At 60.0% G+C, this 17,015-nt stretch overlaps 1 protein-coding gene across 1 annotated transcript in view; it reads right to left on the minus strand.

Moving 5' to 3' along the window:
* Nucleotides 1–4,225: 4,225 nt before the first annotated feature.
* CACNA2D4 (calcium voltage-gated channel auxiliary subunit alpha2delta 4) overlaps nt 4,226–17,015 on the minus strand; it is a 97,247-nt gene continuing 84,457 nt past the window's right edge. The window contains exons 34-45 of the mRNA XM_060307002.1: nt 13,902–13,963; nt 13,498–13,542; nt 13,245–13,307; nt 9,861–9,931; nt 9,378–9,453; nt 8,908–8,960; nt 8,586–8,641; nt 8,237–8,257; nt 7,323–7,440; nt 5,979–6,091; nt 5,591–5,673; nt 4,226–4,897 (exon numbers count right to left, since the gene is read on the minus strand). Of these exons, the coding sequence (XP_060162985.1) occupies nt 4,793–4,897; nt 5,591–5,673; nt 5,979–6,091; nt 7,323–7,440; nt 8,237–8,257; nt 8,586–8,641; nt 8,908–8,960; nt 9,378–9,453; nt 9,861–9,931; nt 13,245–13,307; nt 13,498–13,542; nt 13,902–13,963 (866 nt within the window). The 3' untranslated portion in view covers nt 4,226–4,792. The remainder of the gene's footprint in view (nt 4,898–5,590; nt 5,674–5,978; nt 6,092–7,322; nt 7,441–8,236; nt 8,258–8,585; nt 8,642–8,907; nt 8,961–9,377; nt 9,454–9,860; nt 9,932–13,244; nt 13,308–13,497; nt 13,543–13,901; nt 13,964–17,015) is intronic.

Consider the following 17,015-nt stretch of genomic DNA (forward strand, 5'->3'; position numbering starts at 1 on the left):
AAGTTTTTGGAAATGTCCCAGTCTGAGTGCTGAAGACCATTCTGAAAAAGCTCTCCGTGGACTAACTTTTCAACAAGTTAAGATCTTGTGGAATTATTAATAGAATTCTTTGGCCACTAGGGTAGGTTCTATACTGAATAGAGTATCTGAGGACATTTAGGGGGTGTGTGTACTCAGTTGGGCTACCAGTTGTTTGAAAGTTACATTGTATACTGTCACTTCCACATATAACGTTGAGGGTTTGCGCCTTGTAATTTGTGTATTTTGCGTTTCCATTGAATTTTCTTAATGTGTTATAAGGCTGGCAGGATAGTAATGAGTTAATAAAGATGGTGCAGTTTAAAAAACAAAGTGCTTACGCCCAACTCAGATTTTCCCAGCCTTCATGCTTTCATCATAACTGGGGGTACCAGGTGTAGAATGGAGGGGAGAGCTAGCTCTAAGGGGCAGTTCTGAATTTATTGTTAAAGTTACAAAAGTACTCCCTAAGGAGTGCCTCATGCAGAGGGATCTGTTAAAGGCCTCAATGCCTCATCCCACTGAATGCAGCACCCACCGAACACGTCTGTGGTGTTTCACTCTTGTTCTATAGGTGAGGAGGCTACAAGGGGCAGGTCTGACGCCCATGCCAGCCTTCTTTACACGAAGAAGAACACTGGATTAAAGGGTCTCGTGTATATTGACCCGAAGGTTGGGCGTTTGTTAGCCCTTCCATGTAATTTGAGAAAAGAGAGGAGATCCCAACCCTTTTGCCTTAGGTAAATTTAGTATTTTCAGGGGGATTTCCAGTATTTGGATGAATTCTCACTTTAAGTGTAGAAATAACTTGAGGGTTTTTGCGTAGGTCACCCGGGAATGGGAACTGGTGGCGTCCTGTTCTTGGTGACAGTCCTCGAGGCCTACAGACACCCCCTGGTTTTCCCTAGTCCTTTGCTGAGCTGGAAGGCTTTCTCAGCCATGTCCGTGGCCTTGGAAAGGAAGTGGATAGGGATGTGTTTGAATCTGGGCCGACGGTTGCTAGGGCTCTGCGGCCTGGAGACGGCTCCAGGTGCCGTTGCTTCCGAATCACCCCAGGAATAATCCCTGGTCTCCAGAGGGGTCTGCTCAGCACGGAGCACTGACCCCAGTCCCTGTGTCCCGCTGGAGGGATTTTCCCACCTTCAGCTGCCTGCCTTGGGGCAAACAAGTCCAGTCCAGCTCTACCTTCCGCAGTGATGGCAGATGTCCAGCCACGCGGGAGGAAAGGCCTCTCACTGCTGCCCTGGCCTGGGGACAGTGCCCGGGCCTGCTGGGACCCGGACCTGCTTTCTCACCTGTGAGCCCAGCTCCCCGAGGTCAGTATCCCTCAGATGAGCCGCAGGGATTGGCTAGCGTCTTTGCCAACGTCTTGCTCTCATTCCTCCTCCGTGTTTGCTTCCTTGACTTCGAGAGGTGTCTGCTCCCTTGCCCTCCCAAACCGAAACTCCACGTGGCATTGTGAAGCGGTGGTTGGAGCCTTTTACCTGACAGCAGCACTTCCACTAAAATACACACATTACTAGGCAGGCTTAGGAGTTAGTATATCCCTGCCCTGAGGAAGGCACTGGCGGTACCTTGTGCTCTCGGTCTCCCACGAGGTGACGGTGTTTATAGGAATAGGGATTTCAGGCCTCTGTGCCCAGAATCTTGCCATCGACTAAATGGCTTTGGTTTTAACTTTGTTCCTCAGAAATCAAGGTGATGGCTCTTTAGCTTGAGCCAGGCTGCCCCCTGCTGTCCTTTGGGGGTGGTTAGAACCACGGTGTATCAAACGGTTTTTGCTTCCGTTGGTTCTGAAAGGGAGTTCAGGCCTTACGGTCCACTCCTGGCCATGCGGAGACGGGGCTGAAGCAGATGAGGCCAGGAGTTACCCCAGCACTTCCTAAGTTTGGTTTTCATTTATTTAATTTTTACATTAAATTATTTATTTTTTTAAGTTTATTTATTTTTGGCTGCATTGGGTCTTCACTGCTGCACACGGGCTTTCTTTAATTGTGGTGAGCGGGGGCTACTCTTCTCTGCCATGTGCAGGCTTCTCATTGCAGTGGCTTCTCGTTTCAGAGCACAGGCTCTAGGCGCGTGGGCTTTGGTAGTTGTGGCTCACGGGCTCTAGAGCTCAGGCTCAGTAGTTGTGGCGCACGGGCTTATTTGCTCCGCGGCATGTGGGATCTTCTCAGACCAGGGCTTGAACCGATGTCCTGTGCATTGGCAGGCGGATGCTTAACCACTGTGCCACCAGGGAAGTCCCTCATTTTTGGCTGCACTGGGTCTTCGTTGCGGCGCGCAGGCTTTCTCTAGTTGTGGCGAGCCGGGGCTACTCTTCGTTGCGGTGCGTGGGCTTCTCATTGTGGCGTCTTCTTTTGTTGTGGAGCACGGGCTGTAGCTGCGCAGGCTTCAGTAGTTGTGGCACACGGGTTCAGTAATTGCAGCGTGAGGGCTCTAGGGCATGCCTAAGCTTGGTTTTTAAATTATGTGGCCGGGACTTCCCTGGTGGTTCAATGGATAAGACTCTGTGTTCCCAATGCAGGGGGCCTTGGTTCGATCCCTGGTCGGGGAACTAGATCCTGCATGCATGCTGCAACTAAGAGTTCGCATGCCACAGCTAAGAAGTCTGCATGCCACCACTAAAGATCCCGTGTGCTGCCACTAAGACCTGGCGCAGCCTAAATAAATAAATAAATATTAAAAATTTACCTGGCCAAGATAGTTGATAAATTTGCCTGAAAAGGCTCTCCCTGGTTGGGTGGGGAATGGGACGCTGTCCTGGAGAGAGGCTGGCGGTCAGGGTCTGGGCTTGTACTGTTGCTGCAGAAGGGTGCAGGGTAGCCAGGGGCCCCAGCAGGGAGGGGCTGTTGCCACGAGGTCTCTGTGACACCAAGTGGGGAGCTGGGCTGCAGCAGCCGAGGGGGCGGGAGACGGGCCCGCCGCTGCCTCCTCGCCCACCTGCGCCAGGTGGGCACCTGTGACCTCGCCTGTTGTTCTTGACCTCCAAATGGTCATTTCTCCAGGCTCTCCGCCACGAAACAGGATGCTCTGATAGATGAGAGTAGGTGACATGTAACTAGTGCTGACTGCAGGCCACACAGTTTCAGGCTCAGTGTATGAGCCTCACGTTCACGCCTCACAATACTCTTCCCATAACTTGGAGCCAGGTTTCAACTCCGAGCCTGGGTTTCCTGTTCTAGGAGCGAATAGGACCCACGGCAGCGGGTGGTTGTACGGGTTGGATGAGTTGGTGCCTGTTCCTTCCACGGTGCGTTCAGCTCTCCAAGCACTGTTCTGCCTCGCAAACTGGCTGCTGAGCGAGCCGGCCTTGGCCCTCACCTTCTCTGAGGCTCCAGTTCAGCTGTCACTGGGCCACTGGTGCCCACCTCACAGGTAGATACGGGGAACGTGACAGTAGTGAGAGTAACGTGTCCTCACGTGGAAGGCGCTTCACGAACGTCATCGTGTGTTTGAAGGAGTTGGCGAGGCTGTTTGCTGGTGGGAAGCTTGCACGTGCGAGTGTGGGGGGCTGGGAGGGGGTCCCCAGAGGCCCAGCGCACATGGTCCTTGCTCGTCATGGGGCTGGGCTGGACCTCCTCCTGGGAGGCCGGTTAAACTCAGAGATCGGAGGCCACCCCAGAGTTTCTGCACTGTTCCGCCTTTAGTGTTGCTCCCACAGTGGGGACTGTGGTCCCTGGGGAGCCGACTCTACGGGGGAGGAAGCCCCGGCGCCGAGACCCTGAGGGAGGGGTACCCAGATGTGTCTCCCTTCCCACTGGAGTCCGCTTTGCAAATTGCAGTGTTCCCCAAAGTTCCAACCCCAGGGACAGATTCAGGTAGTCTCTCTTGTAGATCAGTGGCCAGAAAAAGACCAGCCTGGGACTTGGACCTCCTGGGGGCCTGGAGCTCTCAGGAGCCCCCTGACCATGCCACCGTGAAGACCCCTCTTTTTCCTGGGACCCCTCTGCTTGGCTGCAGCCGTCCCTGCCACCTCCCCTGACTTCGCACCCTCTTCCGAGGCAGCAGCTGTATAGCTTATCCTACTGGCTTTTTCTTAGAAGGATGTAAACACTAGGGCTTTGGAAAGATGTTTTTAATAGCAACAGTTTGTGGACATCATGCGTGGCCATGTTCATGTAAAGGACCCTGCCTTTTCTCTGTCTCTCTCTGTCTCCTGTCTCTCTGTCTCTCATGTACACGCACACACACGCGCGCGCGCACACACACACACACACACACACACACACACATCTTTTGAGCTGCAGCTGGGAGGCTGAGCTGATCCCCCATCAGGCATCTCACCCTAGGGCAGATGTGTTTCCCGTGGGGCCCGTTCCTGCCTTCCTCCCCTTTCTGCTGTTGGCCTCATTCCTCTCCTCTTTCTCAGTACATTTAAGTCCTTGGATTCTACTGAAGACCAACCAGATTCATTAGGAAGAGCTGCCCCTTTCTTTGGCTGGGTCTGGACTTCTGGGGAATAGACGGAACAAAACTCTTTTGTCTTGGTCCAAATTGAGTTCACGCTGGACTCCAAAGAGAAGGTAGGAGGGCAGGGAGGCTGCCCATTGAGACGCGGGGTGGACGGTACCAGGCACCCGGAAGGTCTCTGGGAGTGATTTCTGGTTCCGTCCAGCAATCTTGGGGGCAGGGGACCATCAGCCCAAGACTGGATGAGCATGGACCTGGGTGAGAACCTAAGTGTAGAGCGCTGGACCCCACTTCAGCTGCTGACTCTTTACAATGTCTCTGGAAGGGTCACCTTGTCAAAACCGGCTGGCCGGAGCAGGTGTCACCGCAGCAGCTGGGGCAGCAGTACCCAGGCACCCAGAGGCAGCAGGAACAGGGGGAGTGAGGCTGAGGTGTCCGAGGTGCCGCCACAGTCCTGGGCATTCTCCTGTGAACCCAGAGCATTCACGATGGGGTGACCGCCCCAGGCAGAGGTGGCCGGGGGTCTGGAGAGGGATCGCTGGGGCCAACTAATAGGGGCCAAGGGGCTGGGGAGAGACGGAAGTTCCAGCAGGCGGAGGGAATACTGCCCCCTTTCTTAGACCCCTGCCTTCTAGGGGAGGGCAGAGGCTGCTCACTCAGCCCCAGAGCTGGACTCGAGCCTTCTCGCTGGCCCCAGCCTTGGAGGGGCTGTGGGCTCATCCTCTTAGAAGGGCTTCAGAGAAGCCCTGGACTCTGGGAGCACCTTGGGTGTGGAGGCAGCCATGTCCAGCAGGGACGGCCCCATGTACAAGGAGCCCAGCTACGTGGTGGGTGCACAGGGCCCGTCACCAGCGGTATTACGTGCCTAACGGTTTCCTCCTACTTGCTTGGACCACGTGGAGCTGAGTGCAGTGAGGGCCGTACGGAGAGGCTGTGTCATGACGCACTGAGGGCCCCGACCCTGGGAGGTGCGGCTCTCCTTGTAAAACACCCTGGGTCCCTCCCGCTGACTTAGTATCAGAATGACACGGGGCCCAGCGTGAATGCACACGTGTGGGTGCCCTCACAGCTGCATCCACGTGTCCAGACGCGCTCACATCTGAAGGGCACAAGCTCAGGGCTGAGGGTTTGGGGGTGGAGCCCCCCCCCCCGCCCCTACCTCTGGATGGAAGGCGTGGCAGGCATCCGGTCGCCGGCGGAGCTTCCGGGAGCGCATCTTGTCACACTTGACCGTGGCGTTATGTGCAGAACTCCCTGTTAAGGTGAACACACCTGCCGACGGAGCTGGTACTGGAGACCCTGGGGGCCGAGCTCTGGAAGAACTGACCTCTGGTGGGACCAGCTGCCTTGGAAGTGGCTTCCGGGGTCAGAAGCAGCACCGGGGCCCCGGGGAGGGGGGAGGACAGGTAGCGATGCTCTTGGGGGAGGGGTGGTGTTGGTGGCAAAAGGGAGGCTGGCCTCTGCCTCTCAAAATCTGAGCCCCTCAGTGTCATGTCCTACCCGCCACCCCTCCCTCGCCCGTACATGCTGGAGGGTCGGGAGGATATATTTGACCTCCGTAGGCTCCTGCAGGACTGGCGGGAAGACGCTGCAGTCACAGGCGGGGTCCGTCACCAGGAGGAGAAGGTTGCTGGAGGGAATCTGTTGCATCCCGAACGTCCTGCGGCAGAGAGGTGGCTTGTGGAGGTTCCTGCGGCAGCTGGGCCCTGGGCTTGTAGGGGAGGCTCTTTTGGAGTCGGGTGTGAGGAGGGGCCGGGTCAGCCCGGGGGGGCGGGGGGCAGCCCGGGAACCGTCCCAGCAACCGATGGGCTGCATGGCTTATTTTCCCCACGAGCCTTTGCAGCTGCTCTGCTCCTTTCCTAGCAGATTGGAAGTGAGGAAGCCCAAACATCTGCGGGGGAGGGGACAGGAGCTGCTGTTGACGCACATGGGGACAGCAAGTCAGGACTGTCCCAAGCAAACAGGGCTGCGCGGCCGCCCCTGCTCCGGGCGGGGATGCAGTGCTCGCGCCGGGCCGTGAGGTGGTCCCACAGTCCCACACGCCACCTGGAGGGCAGGGAGCGCAGGTGCAAGCCAGTCGTGATCCCTCGCTCGGCCAGTGCGTTGGCGACAGCCACCGCTCGGCCTCTGCTGTGGGGTGGAGGACTTCCTACATGCACGTGCACACACTCACACGTGGACACGCACATGCATACATACACATGTGCACACAGGCACACGTATATATTTAACCTTCACCGCGCCGTATGAGGTTGGTATTATCCGTGTTTTGCAGGTGGGAAAACTGAAGCCAGAAGCGGGTTAAGTAACGCGCCCGAGGCCACACAGCCCCTCTTAAATCAAGGTCGTCTGCTCTGAGGACTTGGCTTTACCCACACTGCTCGTGTGTCCGCACTGCCAGCCTCTGAGATAAGTGTACAAATAACAATATTCCCGAGAAACTGGCTGCGGTGATGGTAGAATCCCTCCCTCCAGCACAGCCTAGGGGAGACCATAGCCTCGGGGTCAGGACAGAACCTCCTGGGGGTGGGCCGGCCCAGGGTCCAGGTGAGAGTCAGCGGGCCAGCACTTTCAGCCAGGCCTCCCTTCCTCCCTGGGTCAGGGCCTGGCGGAGCTCGGGGACCAGCGACCTCCCCTCGGGAGTGGGACCCAGGGATGGAAGTGCCAGGTGCCCCAGCCACTCCCAGGAGCATCCCGGGGCCTCTCAGTCCTCTGTGTGGACGGACGTCTAAGGGAGAGCTGGCGCCCCTTCCTCGAGCCTGCCCTGGCCTCGGGCCGCCTCTCCGTCCCAGGCCAGCCCCGCACTTGGTGCCCTGGGCGCGCAGCCTGTGGTCTCTGCTCTGAGCCTCGCCCGCGGGTATCCCTCCCCCGTCCCGCTCAGCCCCTCTCACTTCTGGCAGCCCCCGCACTCCACGATGCCGTTGGCCCCCCGGATGGCCGTCTCGTGCACGAACGCGGGGTAGGTGGTGTCGCAGGGCTGCAGCACGTCCTGCTTCTTGTGCTTGTGGGCTGCGGGGACACGGAGAGGGCGTGGATTCAGGGGCGCCTCGGCCACAGCTGCAGGGATGGGCTTTGACGCCCCGGGCAGTGTGGTCACCGCGCCAGGAGTGAGACACCTGTCCACTGGCAGGTGGCTCCCGGCCAGGACTTGGGGCCGGGGGAGGGGAGTGGCTGCGTGTGGGTGACGCGCTTGGGGACCCTTGGGGATACTTGTCTCTCTCCTCACCATCAGCAGTGACGTCCAGGGGCTGAGAGGAGGGCAGGGGCTGGGGGGGGCCCTGGGAGACGGCAGCCCTTCGTCCTCTCCCCCCTCCCTCCGTGCAGGGGGGAAGCTCCTGGACAAGCCCTGGGTCTGCCCCCGCCCCCTGCCCCCGTGGCTACTTGGAGAGACAGGCGGGGGCCCCGCGCCCAGCTTCCTGGGCTCCTCAGTGGGGCCTGTGTGGTCCCTCGAGTCGGCCCAGAAAGGACTCAGCTAACCCAGGGCAAAGGCCTGGCAGCCGCCCCGGAGGGCCCACGCCCACCCCTGGGGGAGCAGACCCCGCTCGCCCGCGAGGGGCCACGGCCTCGGGGCCACACAGATTTTCTCCTGGCGCTGTAAGCGCTCTCAGACCAGGAGAGGGCTGGGCTGCTGCATTTCCCTGGGGCAGGGCTGCGCTTGCGTGGGATGAGCTCTGGGCTACACCCACACCCCGAAGGAGCAGGGCTGTAAGTTGGGAGGGGCCTTTGGAGTCAGGGGGTCCAGATGGAGGGAGCTTCCCGGGACAGCGCCCAGCCCAGCACCCAGCTCCTTGGCCGCCCTACTTACAGTGATGGAAGACGGCCTTGGCTGCCCAGGACCCGTGCACGGCATGGGGTGGTGATGATATCAAACAGGTGGTGATGTCACATGTGGGCGTGATGTCACACGGGATGAATGACATCACATGGGATGGATGATGTCACACGAGGTGGATGATGTTACACGGGGTGAATGACGTCACGTGGGATGGATGATGTCACGTGGATTGGTGGTACCCGGGATGGTGTGACGTCACACAGGGGTGAGGGAAGGTGATGAGAGAAGCCGACAGGACAGATGTGAGCGGTGGACTCCGGAGCCCCCGCCCCTCCCCCTGAGGTGACGGTTTCCAGGTGGAGGCTGGAACAACACTCACCCTCGGCCCCGCTGTCCCCACGCCAGGAGCCCCAGGCGCTCCACTCCAGCAGGAGCCTGTCAGGCACAAGTGAATCTTGGAGACCTGCTTGCCCTCTCCAGTGGGGCCCCAAGCTGTCTGCCTCTCGCCCCCAGGACACCCTTGTCCCTGCTGAGGGCTCCTGGTGGCAGCGGCATGTAGGAGGGGCGTCCCATACAGGCCTGGCCGGTTCCACCTGGGGACCTCACCCTCCTCCTTTGGGGTTGTGGGGACCTCGGCAGCTCCCCTCAAAGGGCTCCCTCATAAACCACCCCTGCACAAAGCCCCCCCGCCCCTCACTCACAGCAAGAGCTCGTTCACCAGCCACCTGGTAGCAGTCAGGAGGGCAGCGATGGGCTGGGAGGAGAGGGAACACACCGTGAGCCCCAGGGCCCCCTCGCTCTGCACCATCAGAGACCACACCCCGGGGTCTCCCCCGCCCCTTCCCGGCAGCGGGAGCAGCGGGAAGCTGCGGTTTCTGGGGAATTCCTACTGTAGGGCGGACGATGCCTGTCATCACACTGGGTGGCATCTCTGGGGTCCCTGATGATGTGTGGACGGCACTGGGGGTGAAGGTGGGGAACCAGTCAAGAAAGGGGCTGCAGCCTGTTCCTCTGCCAGAGCAATTGCCCTGAGGCCGCCCAGATAAGACCCTGGTGCGGGGGAGCGGGCTGCATGCGGGGAGCGCTGGGAGAGGACTGAGTGGCCCTGGGGCCCTGGAGAGAAAGGGACAGGCTGGCGTCCGGCGGGGGCGGGGTCTGGGGTGGCACTCACGCTGACCAGGGGCTGGGAGGCGCTGTGGTGGTGGGTCTGAGGTTTGCACATGGCCTGGTAGTCGTACATGGTCACTCTGAAACCAGAAGCAGGGCATGGCAGTCCGGACCCCATCCCCCGCCCCGCCCCCGCCCTGGGGGAGTTTGCAGCCAGGTTTTTGGACACCTGGATCCAGGAGGGTGCGTGAGCAGCAGGTCAGAAAACGACATTTCTGTTCTTGTCTTTGTGCTTCAAAGACAACGAACGGCAAATCTGGTTTTCCTGCTAAGGGTCACATGACCTCAGCCCCTCTCCCCCCTCCCCGTCCTCCCCCCTCCCCCGCCCCCATCAAGTTCCAGGCTTCAGAAAGGCTGCTTCTGGAGCCCTGTGGGGCTCACTGTGGGTTCTGAGGTCGGGCTCTGAAGTCTGTCTGGTCCATTTAGCATCCGACCCCCCCTCCTCAGTGTGTATTCCGGGGGGGTGTGTGACGCCTGCCCTACTTACCGGCTGAACACCCCCATGCTGAGCAGCTGGGTCATGAGGGCGCCGTCCACCTCCCCCAGGAATCGTCCCATCTGTGAGGGCGAGGAGGGGGGAAAGCAGGATGAGGACATTGCTCTGAGTGCCAGACTTTACCTGTGTTTGGGTTTCCTCTCCAGACGCCCTTGAATCGTGGCCCATCTGACTCCACTCCACCGGCCCTCTCCTGGGACAGCTCCAGCCACGCCTCTCAGTGCTTTTAATTCTAAGTTGGTGTGAAATCAATCTAGGCGTTGCAATCAGATTTGTTTTTAAAAGGTGCAGAATTCTTTGAACACTTCTGGGTGAATCGCGTGCAGGAAGGTGAAACTTGATTTGTCGTGTGTGTTTTATGCATGTGCATGTGTGTGTGTCTGTGCTACCAGACAGCGAGATCCTGGCGGGCAGATCCCCAGAGGCCATGGTGATTGTTTGCGCATTTGCTGAAGGGCAGAGTGAGGGAAGCGACCAGGGCGAGGCTGAGTGATCTGAGCCTCCTGATCGGGGTGGAACCGAGGCTCCTGGGGAGGCTGGCTCCCTCCCCACGAGCCTGTCCCCCGAGTCTGTCCTGACTCCAGGCGTATTCACCGATATCCCCGCTGTCCAGACCCCTGATTCTGGAAGGGGAGTTTCCTGAGAGTAAGACAAGCTCCTGGACACTGGAGAAAGGTGCCCCCCGTTCAACGTGACCTCCAGGACAGGCTGCCCTGGCAGAGAGCACCCGCCTCTTCTCCGGGAGGGCAGCCCCCACTGGCACCATGGAAGCAACAGGCCTCCCTCCCTGGGCCCCGGGACGGACCTGGCAGAACAGGGAGTGTCACCTGGGCCTTCCGGCACGTGAGCCCAGGTGGCAAGGTGCGTCCAGACCACTGGCAGAGGCCCGGGCAGTGGTCCTTGGACCTCATTACATTCGGGGGGGTGGGGGGAGCTTGCAGTGCAGGTGGTCGCCCACTCCCAGTTTCTGGTTCACTCGGTCTGGGGCAGGGCCTGAGAACTTGCATTTCTATCAATTCCCCAGAGGCTACTGGTCCCCCTACCGCACTCTGAGGCCCAGGGAGGAAAGGGGGAGGGGCAAACGAAGGGGGAGGGGCCAGGTCACGGGCCCTTGAGGCTCTTGGGTGTGTCTGGGGAGGGGGTAGGGGTCTGTGGTGGGAGAGCCTGGACGGGTCACAGTCGCCCAGCCTCCTGGGCCTCAGGGCTCTGTACCCTTCCCCTGCGTGTAGGCTGGACCCAGCGACCTGCTTCTAGTGAACAGAACACGGTCCAAGTGGCGCTATCCCTTCTGAGAGCCGGTCCCAGGGCACCGCGGCCTCATGCCGCTGACATTCACTGGCTCTCCGCAGCCCAGGAGGCCCCCGGGGCAGCGGGATCTGGCCCTTCGCAGGTCAGGCCCCGCTGATGCCTCATGGAGACCCCGAGCCTGGCCCGCCCGCCGAGCACACCGGCTCCTCACCACAGAGGCTGGGAGATCGTGGGTCTTGGGGTGTAAGCCCTCCAGCTGGGGGTGACTTGTTACAGAGCAACAGGTAAGTGCGGCAGGGCTGTGGAGTGAAGGAGTTTAAAAAAAGCAGAAATGGCTGGATGGCTGGACAGTCAGCGCCCGGCTTCCAGCTCCGTGCTCCGCGGACCTTCAGGCCAGGCCTCGCTCTAGTCTCCAGTGTCCACCGAGCACAGGCGTCGTGACTCCTGACACAGGGCTGCCCGCACACGCCGTTACCCCCTCCAGCCGTCTCAGAGCCTCACAGCCCAGTCTGGGGTCAGAGCCGTCCAGGGGGAGGAGACCGCCACCCGCAGAGCCCCCAGAGCCCCGGCACCAGCCCCGGAGACTGACGCAGGCCAGGCCTTCTGGGTCCTAATGACCTGGGGCAGGGGCTCGGCGGGAGGATGACCCCTGGCAGACCGGATGCCACACCCGCCAGCCCAGCGAGGACGCCAGCCCCGCCCTACAAATTCTCGGTCCCATCAAAGCCACTGCTCCCGCAGCCTGCTCCCCCTCCCGGGAGGGCTCTTCTAGAACCTCCCCCCCGTTGCGGCTCTACGTGTATCTCTAGGTTCAAAGTTTGCCTCTTCTGCAGCCCTGAGCTTTTGGGTTAATAACCTAAACTGGCAGAGCCTCAGTTTGTCCCTTGGGTATAAAATGAGCCTAATAATGTCACCAGAGATGATGGAGGGACGTCCCACCCCTGATGGGGCCTGGTTGGGGGGGAGGGGGCTGTGTGGAAGCCCCTGGAAGGTCCCAACCCTGTGACGAAAATTAGATTTCACTTACGTCCTCTGTTTTACAAAGGATGTGAGGTGCCTTTTAAAACTACACACGGGGTGATAAGATAATGTAATGGCTGAGAACATAAGGGTAAATGCGCTGAGTAGACACGTACTTAGAGAAATATAAGTCTGAGTAACTTTGCTGTCATAGATCGGCTCGCTCCCCACGGCTCTGCGGCACCTGGGCACCCAGACCTGAGAAATCACGCAGCCCAGGCCCTTATTCCAAGAGGGGGAGATGGGCCCAGGCCACCCAACCACACGTCTGATTAGTGGCAAAGCTCCCGCTGGACCACACCCCGTGTCCCTTAGGCTGGAGGCCCCTTGATGCTCCTGGCTCATTTCAAGGCATCGCTTTAGGTGAATGTGTTCAGCATTGGTTCAGGTGTAATTTCTGGCTAAATAAATAACTTGGGGCTCAGCAAATACAAGGTTGTGGCTGTACCTTCTCCTCGGCCGGTCTGGGCACGTGGGGTTCCTGGGTGCGCAGCCGTGCCGTGTGATGGGGAGTGCCACCGTTCACTCCCTTCGCAGCAAAGCCAGGTTGGAGGGTTAGGACAGAATTTCCCACAAGGGAGGTCCAGACGGGAAGCGGGAAGGCCTGGACCCGGCCCCAAGGAGATAGAAGGGTGGGCGCTGTGGCCTGTGTGTCCCCCAGATTCACATGCTGAAACGCCCCCCAGGGCAGAGCCCTCACAGTGGGGTTGGTGCCCTTAGAAAAGAGACCCCAGAGGCCTCCCTGTCCCTCGCGCCAGGAGGGGGCACAGTGAGAGCCCTGCAACCTGGACGGGGCCTACCCCGGCCCCTGGCACCCTGGTCTCGCATCTCCCGCCCCCAGAACTGTGGTTTGTAAGCTGCCCAGTCTGTGGGTTTTGTTACAGCCGCCTGAACGGACTGATGGGAGAGGGGAGAGGCGGAGGGGGTAGAGGGTGGGCAGTAGGAGCGGTTTCCTCTGGGCGTGTGAGTTGAGAAGTCTGGATCTGGGGGTCTTGCGGTGCTGGCTGTGGTTCTAGGAAGAGACTCCGTTTTCATCAGACCTTTTCCTCTAGTTGGCCCTGGGCTTTCTCTGACCATCGAGGCCGCTGGGCCTCCCGAGTGCCTTACCTCCTGGGGCCTCTCCGAGATCAGGATGAATCCGTTGTTGTCTATGACGAAGCAGTCCAGGCCCTGGGAAGAGACCCAGAAGGAGGTCAAGGCCAGGCCCTGCCGCTGAGCCCCGGCCCCTGCCTGCCCGACCGTGTAGGGAGGCCCTCTGTGTGGAGCCCGGGCTGCAGGGAAGGAGGGGCTGGCCCATCGGGAGGACGCGGGCTGGGGGCTGCTTCCCTCTCCCACCGTATTCCCCCCGTGGGGAGCTCACACTGTCCTGGCAGCTCTCCGGGCACGGACCCTCCGCAGCGCCGCACTGGAGGGAAGAGGGGAACCATGAGCTGTGCACCTGTGTGTGTGGTGTGTGCGTGTGTGTGATGCATCTGTGTGGGGATGGAGTCCACGGCACACCTGTGATGTGTGTGCAGGGGTGTGCCCCATACCCGTTTGGTGAATGCGGTGTGTACTCAAGGGGTATGTGCACGGTGTGACGTGTGTGTGTGCTTGTGCGGTGCGCCCGTGGCGCGTGCCTTGCGTGTACGCGCGGGGAGTGTGTGCAGGGGGTCCGGGCGCTGAGATGCAGGCAGGGCCTTGCTCATGGCAGCAGCCAGGTGCACAGGTCGGGGGTCCTCACCCTGAGCGTCCAGCCCCCCCCCCCCGACCCCTGGCACCCACCTGCCGGGTGGCCGCCCAGAACGTACGCCGCAGGAACTCCATCCTCATCTGCACGCCCACGGCTGCCAGGAGCGGGCCAGGCCAGGCCATGGGGGTGTTTGGGGACGGGGTGGGGGGGGTGGAGAGAGAAGACGTCAGATCTGAGTCAGAGGGAGAAGGCCCATGAGCGGGGGAGGGGGGCCACTAGCAGCCTGCAGACTAGCTTCCTGGTGGGGGCAGCGGCGGCTCCGGACCTGCATCCCTGGAGCTCGAGGCAGGCGCCCTGGGAAGGCTGCTCTCCCCTTTCCCACAGAGAGCGAGGCTGGATTTCAGGGCCTCCGTGGGTAGTTACAGCCCCTCCCCCCCGCTCCGCTCCGGCCCCCCAGCCCGATCTGTAAGAGGGCTCCTTCCTCGCAAGTTGGGCCCGTGTCGCCCAGGCCTGCAGGAGGCTCCCAGCCCCAGAAAACCAGGCTTTGATGCCGCTGCTCACAAGGGCCGCCACGCTGCTCTGGTCCCCAAACGCTTGGAGAACGCAAGCCAGTGCCCAGATGCCAAGAGGAATCTGGGGCCAGAGAATAGAAAGAAAGGCGGGTTATAGTGAAAGGAAAAGAATAAAGAAATGAGGCCGGCCTCCTACCGTCAGAGACAAGAATATAGAAAGTGTGCTGAGTGCCAGGCCCGCTGTGTCCTGAGGTCGTGTCCACACAGCAGGCCGGCTCTGCTATCGCTGGGGCTTCACGGCCGGGGAAGCCTCGCCCAAGCCGCCTGCCCTGAACACAGGAGCAGGACCCACGCACCGCTGTCTGTAAGGCACCTCGCCTCTCTCCTCTGGCCTGGCTTGAGCCCCCATTGGGGGGGGCGGGCTGACAGGCCTGGGCAAGCTCCCCGCTCAGGGCCCGTGATGCGGGGATGGGTCGGGGTTCCAGCCACGAGGCCGCGTTCCCGAGACGTTCTGCAGTCACCCCAGTGACGGCTCATTGGCGAGACTTTGCATCGTATTCGGGGGCTTCTTTGTTGCTGCAAGGTCCGGGGGGCCGGAAGGGGACTGGTAGGCCCACATCTCGGTTCACGACAAAGAGGACAGACCCAGGTGCAGCACCTGAGCGGCAGGTGAGGCGTGCTCCCCTCCCCCCATTTCTCTCTAAGGCTTGGGGAGGCCCCTCGGCCCCTCCCCTGATTCTTCCTGTTAGGACCACCCTTGATGTTCACTTTAGACAGATTTCTCTCACCTGTGGAAAAAGGCTGCATGAAAGAGAGGAACCTCCTAACAGTTGTCAGAGGGGAGTCACACGGAAGCTTAGGATGTTCCAACCTTTGGGATTTAGGGACGCTTATTTACCGTGACCTTGGCCTCTGGGTCAAAGCTCTCAGACTCTCTCGAGCGAGACTCGGCCTCTCGATGTCTCGCCGCCAAGTCTCCCGGAGTCCCGGCATCTCTGAGCTGGGAGAAATTCTGTGATTCCTCCACAGGGAGTCTTGAGAGAGCGGGGTCGGTGCCCGTCTAATGAAGCAGTATTTTGAGGCTTGTGGGTAGAGATGGGAGGAGTGAGACCTCAAGCCTGTTCTCCGGAGCCAGGCTCCGTCTCAGTGGAACCACGGGCTCCTCCAAGGCAAGCCGCGCTCCTAGGATTTAGGACTTGCAACTGCCTGCTGCCGGCCCCCTTGGGTCACCAGTAGGCACCTCAAACTTCACAACTTCAAAACCTAACTGGCTTTTCCTCCCCAAACCTCCCCACGTGGGGACACACCTTCTACCGAATTGTTACCATTTTCCCGTGTCCCACCCAAGTGCTGCCGCCCTTGTCCAGAACCTCAAGCATCTGCCCACTCTCTCCACCCCTACTGCTTCCCCCAGAGCCACTTGGATTAACGCCACAGAGCCCTGAGCGGGTCGCTCCCCACAGAACCGCGAGAGGGACCTTCCTGAAGATCAAATCACGTCTCTCTCTTGCTAAAAACCTTCCAAGGCCTTCCCGCTGCCCTTAGAACAAAGGTGAAATTCCTTTGTAATTTGGTGTCCAAGGCCCCACCGCCGACCTCTGACTTCAGCCCAAATCCTTCTCCCTCAAACAGGCCAAGCCTCTTCCCACCCCGGGGCATTTGCACCAGCTGCTTTCTCCCTCTGGGAATGCTCTTCCCTAGAACTTCAGGACGAGGCTCCTTCTCACGGTCGGATCTCAGCCCAAACAGCGTCTCCTGGGGCGGCGTCCTGACTTCCCAGATACCGCAGTCCTCCCTGCCGCCGGTGCTCACCCTCTGTCTCATCACTCTTTTTGTTTTCTAAGATGCATGACTTATTTACTTTATTCTCATTTATAGTCTGTCTTGCCCCGTTAGCATGGGGGCTAACAGCAGGCGGGAGGGTGGGGGGTTGAGTTCCGATACCTGCACCTAGGAGAGCACCTAGGAGAGCACCTAGGAGAGCACCTAGCACTCATCGGGGCTCAATAAATATTTTTCGAGCTAAATAAGTAAGTGCTTGTGAATTCCACTGAGTCAGCCACTTGGCTGGGAAGCCAGTTCTGCAAGCCTTCCCCTTACCTCCGGTGTGGGCACCTTGCTGAACTCCTTCATCCACGTGGAGCCCCGCCCTTCTGTAGATGCGGGACGGAATGCTAGCGATCTAGCCGGGCTCTGGTGCCCTCGAGGACCCAGGAGGGAACCCGCAAAGAGACGGGGAATTCAGGCGAGACACAAGAACCTCCTCCAGGGAGAACTGTTAGCCGCGCTCTGCCACGCCTGACGGCTTTACCTCGGGACTCGAATTGTTTCACATCCTTCTGTTCGACGCCTGCCTCACAACCCAAACTGTGCTTTTCCACCCCAGACACCACGAGAGCCCAGCCTTCTCCTGAGAGACTCCAGGGCGGCCCTCGGCCCCCGTTCCCTCGCTCCAGTGGACCCCAGGCTGGCCACCCTGCCCCCAGCACCTCCTGGAAGCCTGCTGTGTGCAGCAGAGAATATAGCCCTTGGTGCTGGACTTTGCAGGCAGGGCAGAGCGCATGGTGAAGAGAGAGCCAGGCCCGGCCGAGGGCAGGCAAGGCCTCCATCCTTCCAGGCTGCTTCCCCCTTGGGGCCTGTGCTTGGCGGGTCCTTGTGTTAGAGCCCGACCTCGGTCCCCAGGGGGACCTACCA

The sequence above is a fragment of the Globicephala melas genome, chromosome 10, assembly GCF_963455315.2.
Source record: "Globicephala melas chromosome 10, mGloMel1.2, whole genome shotgun sequence".
In the NCBI taxonomy this organism is placed as follows: Eukaryota; Metazoa; Chordata; class Mammalia; order Artiodactyla; family Delphinidae; genus Globicephala; species Globicephala melas.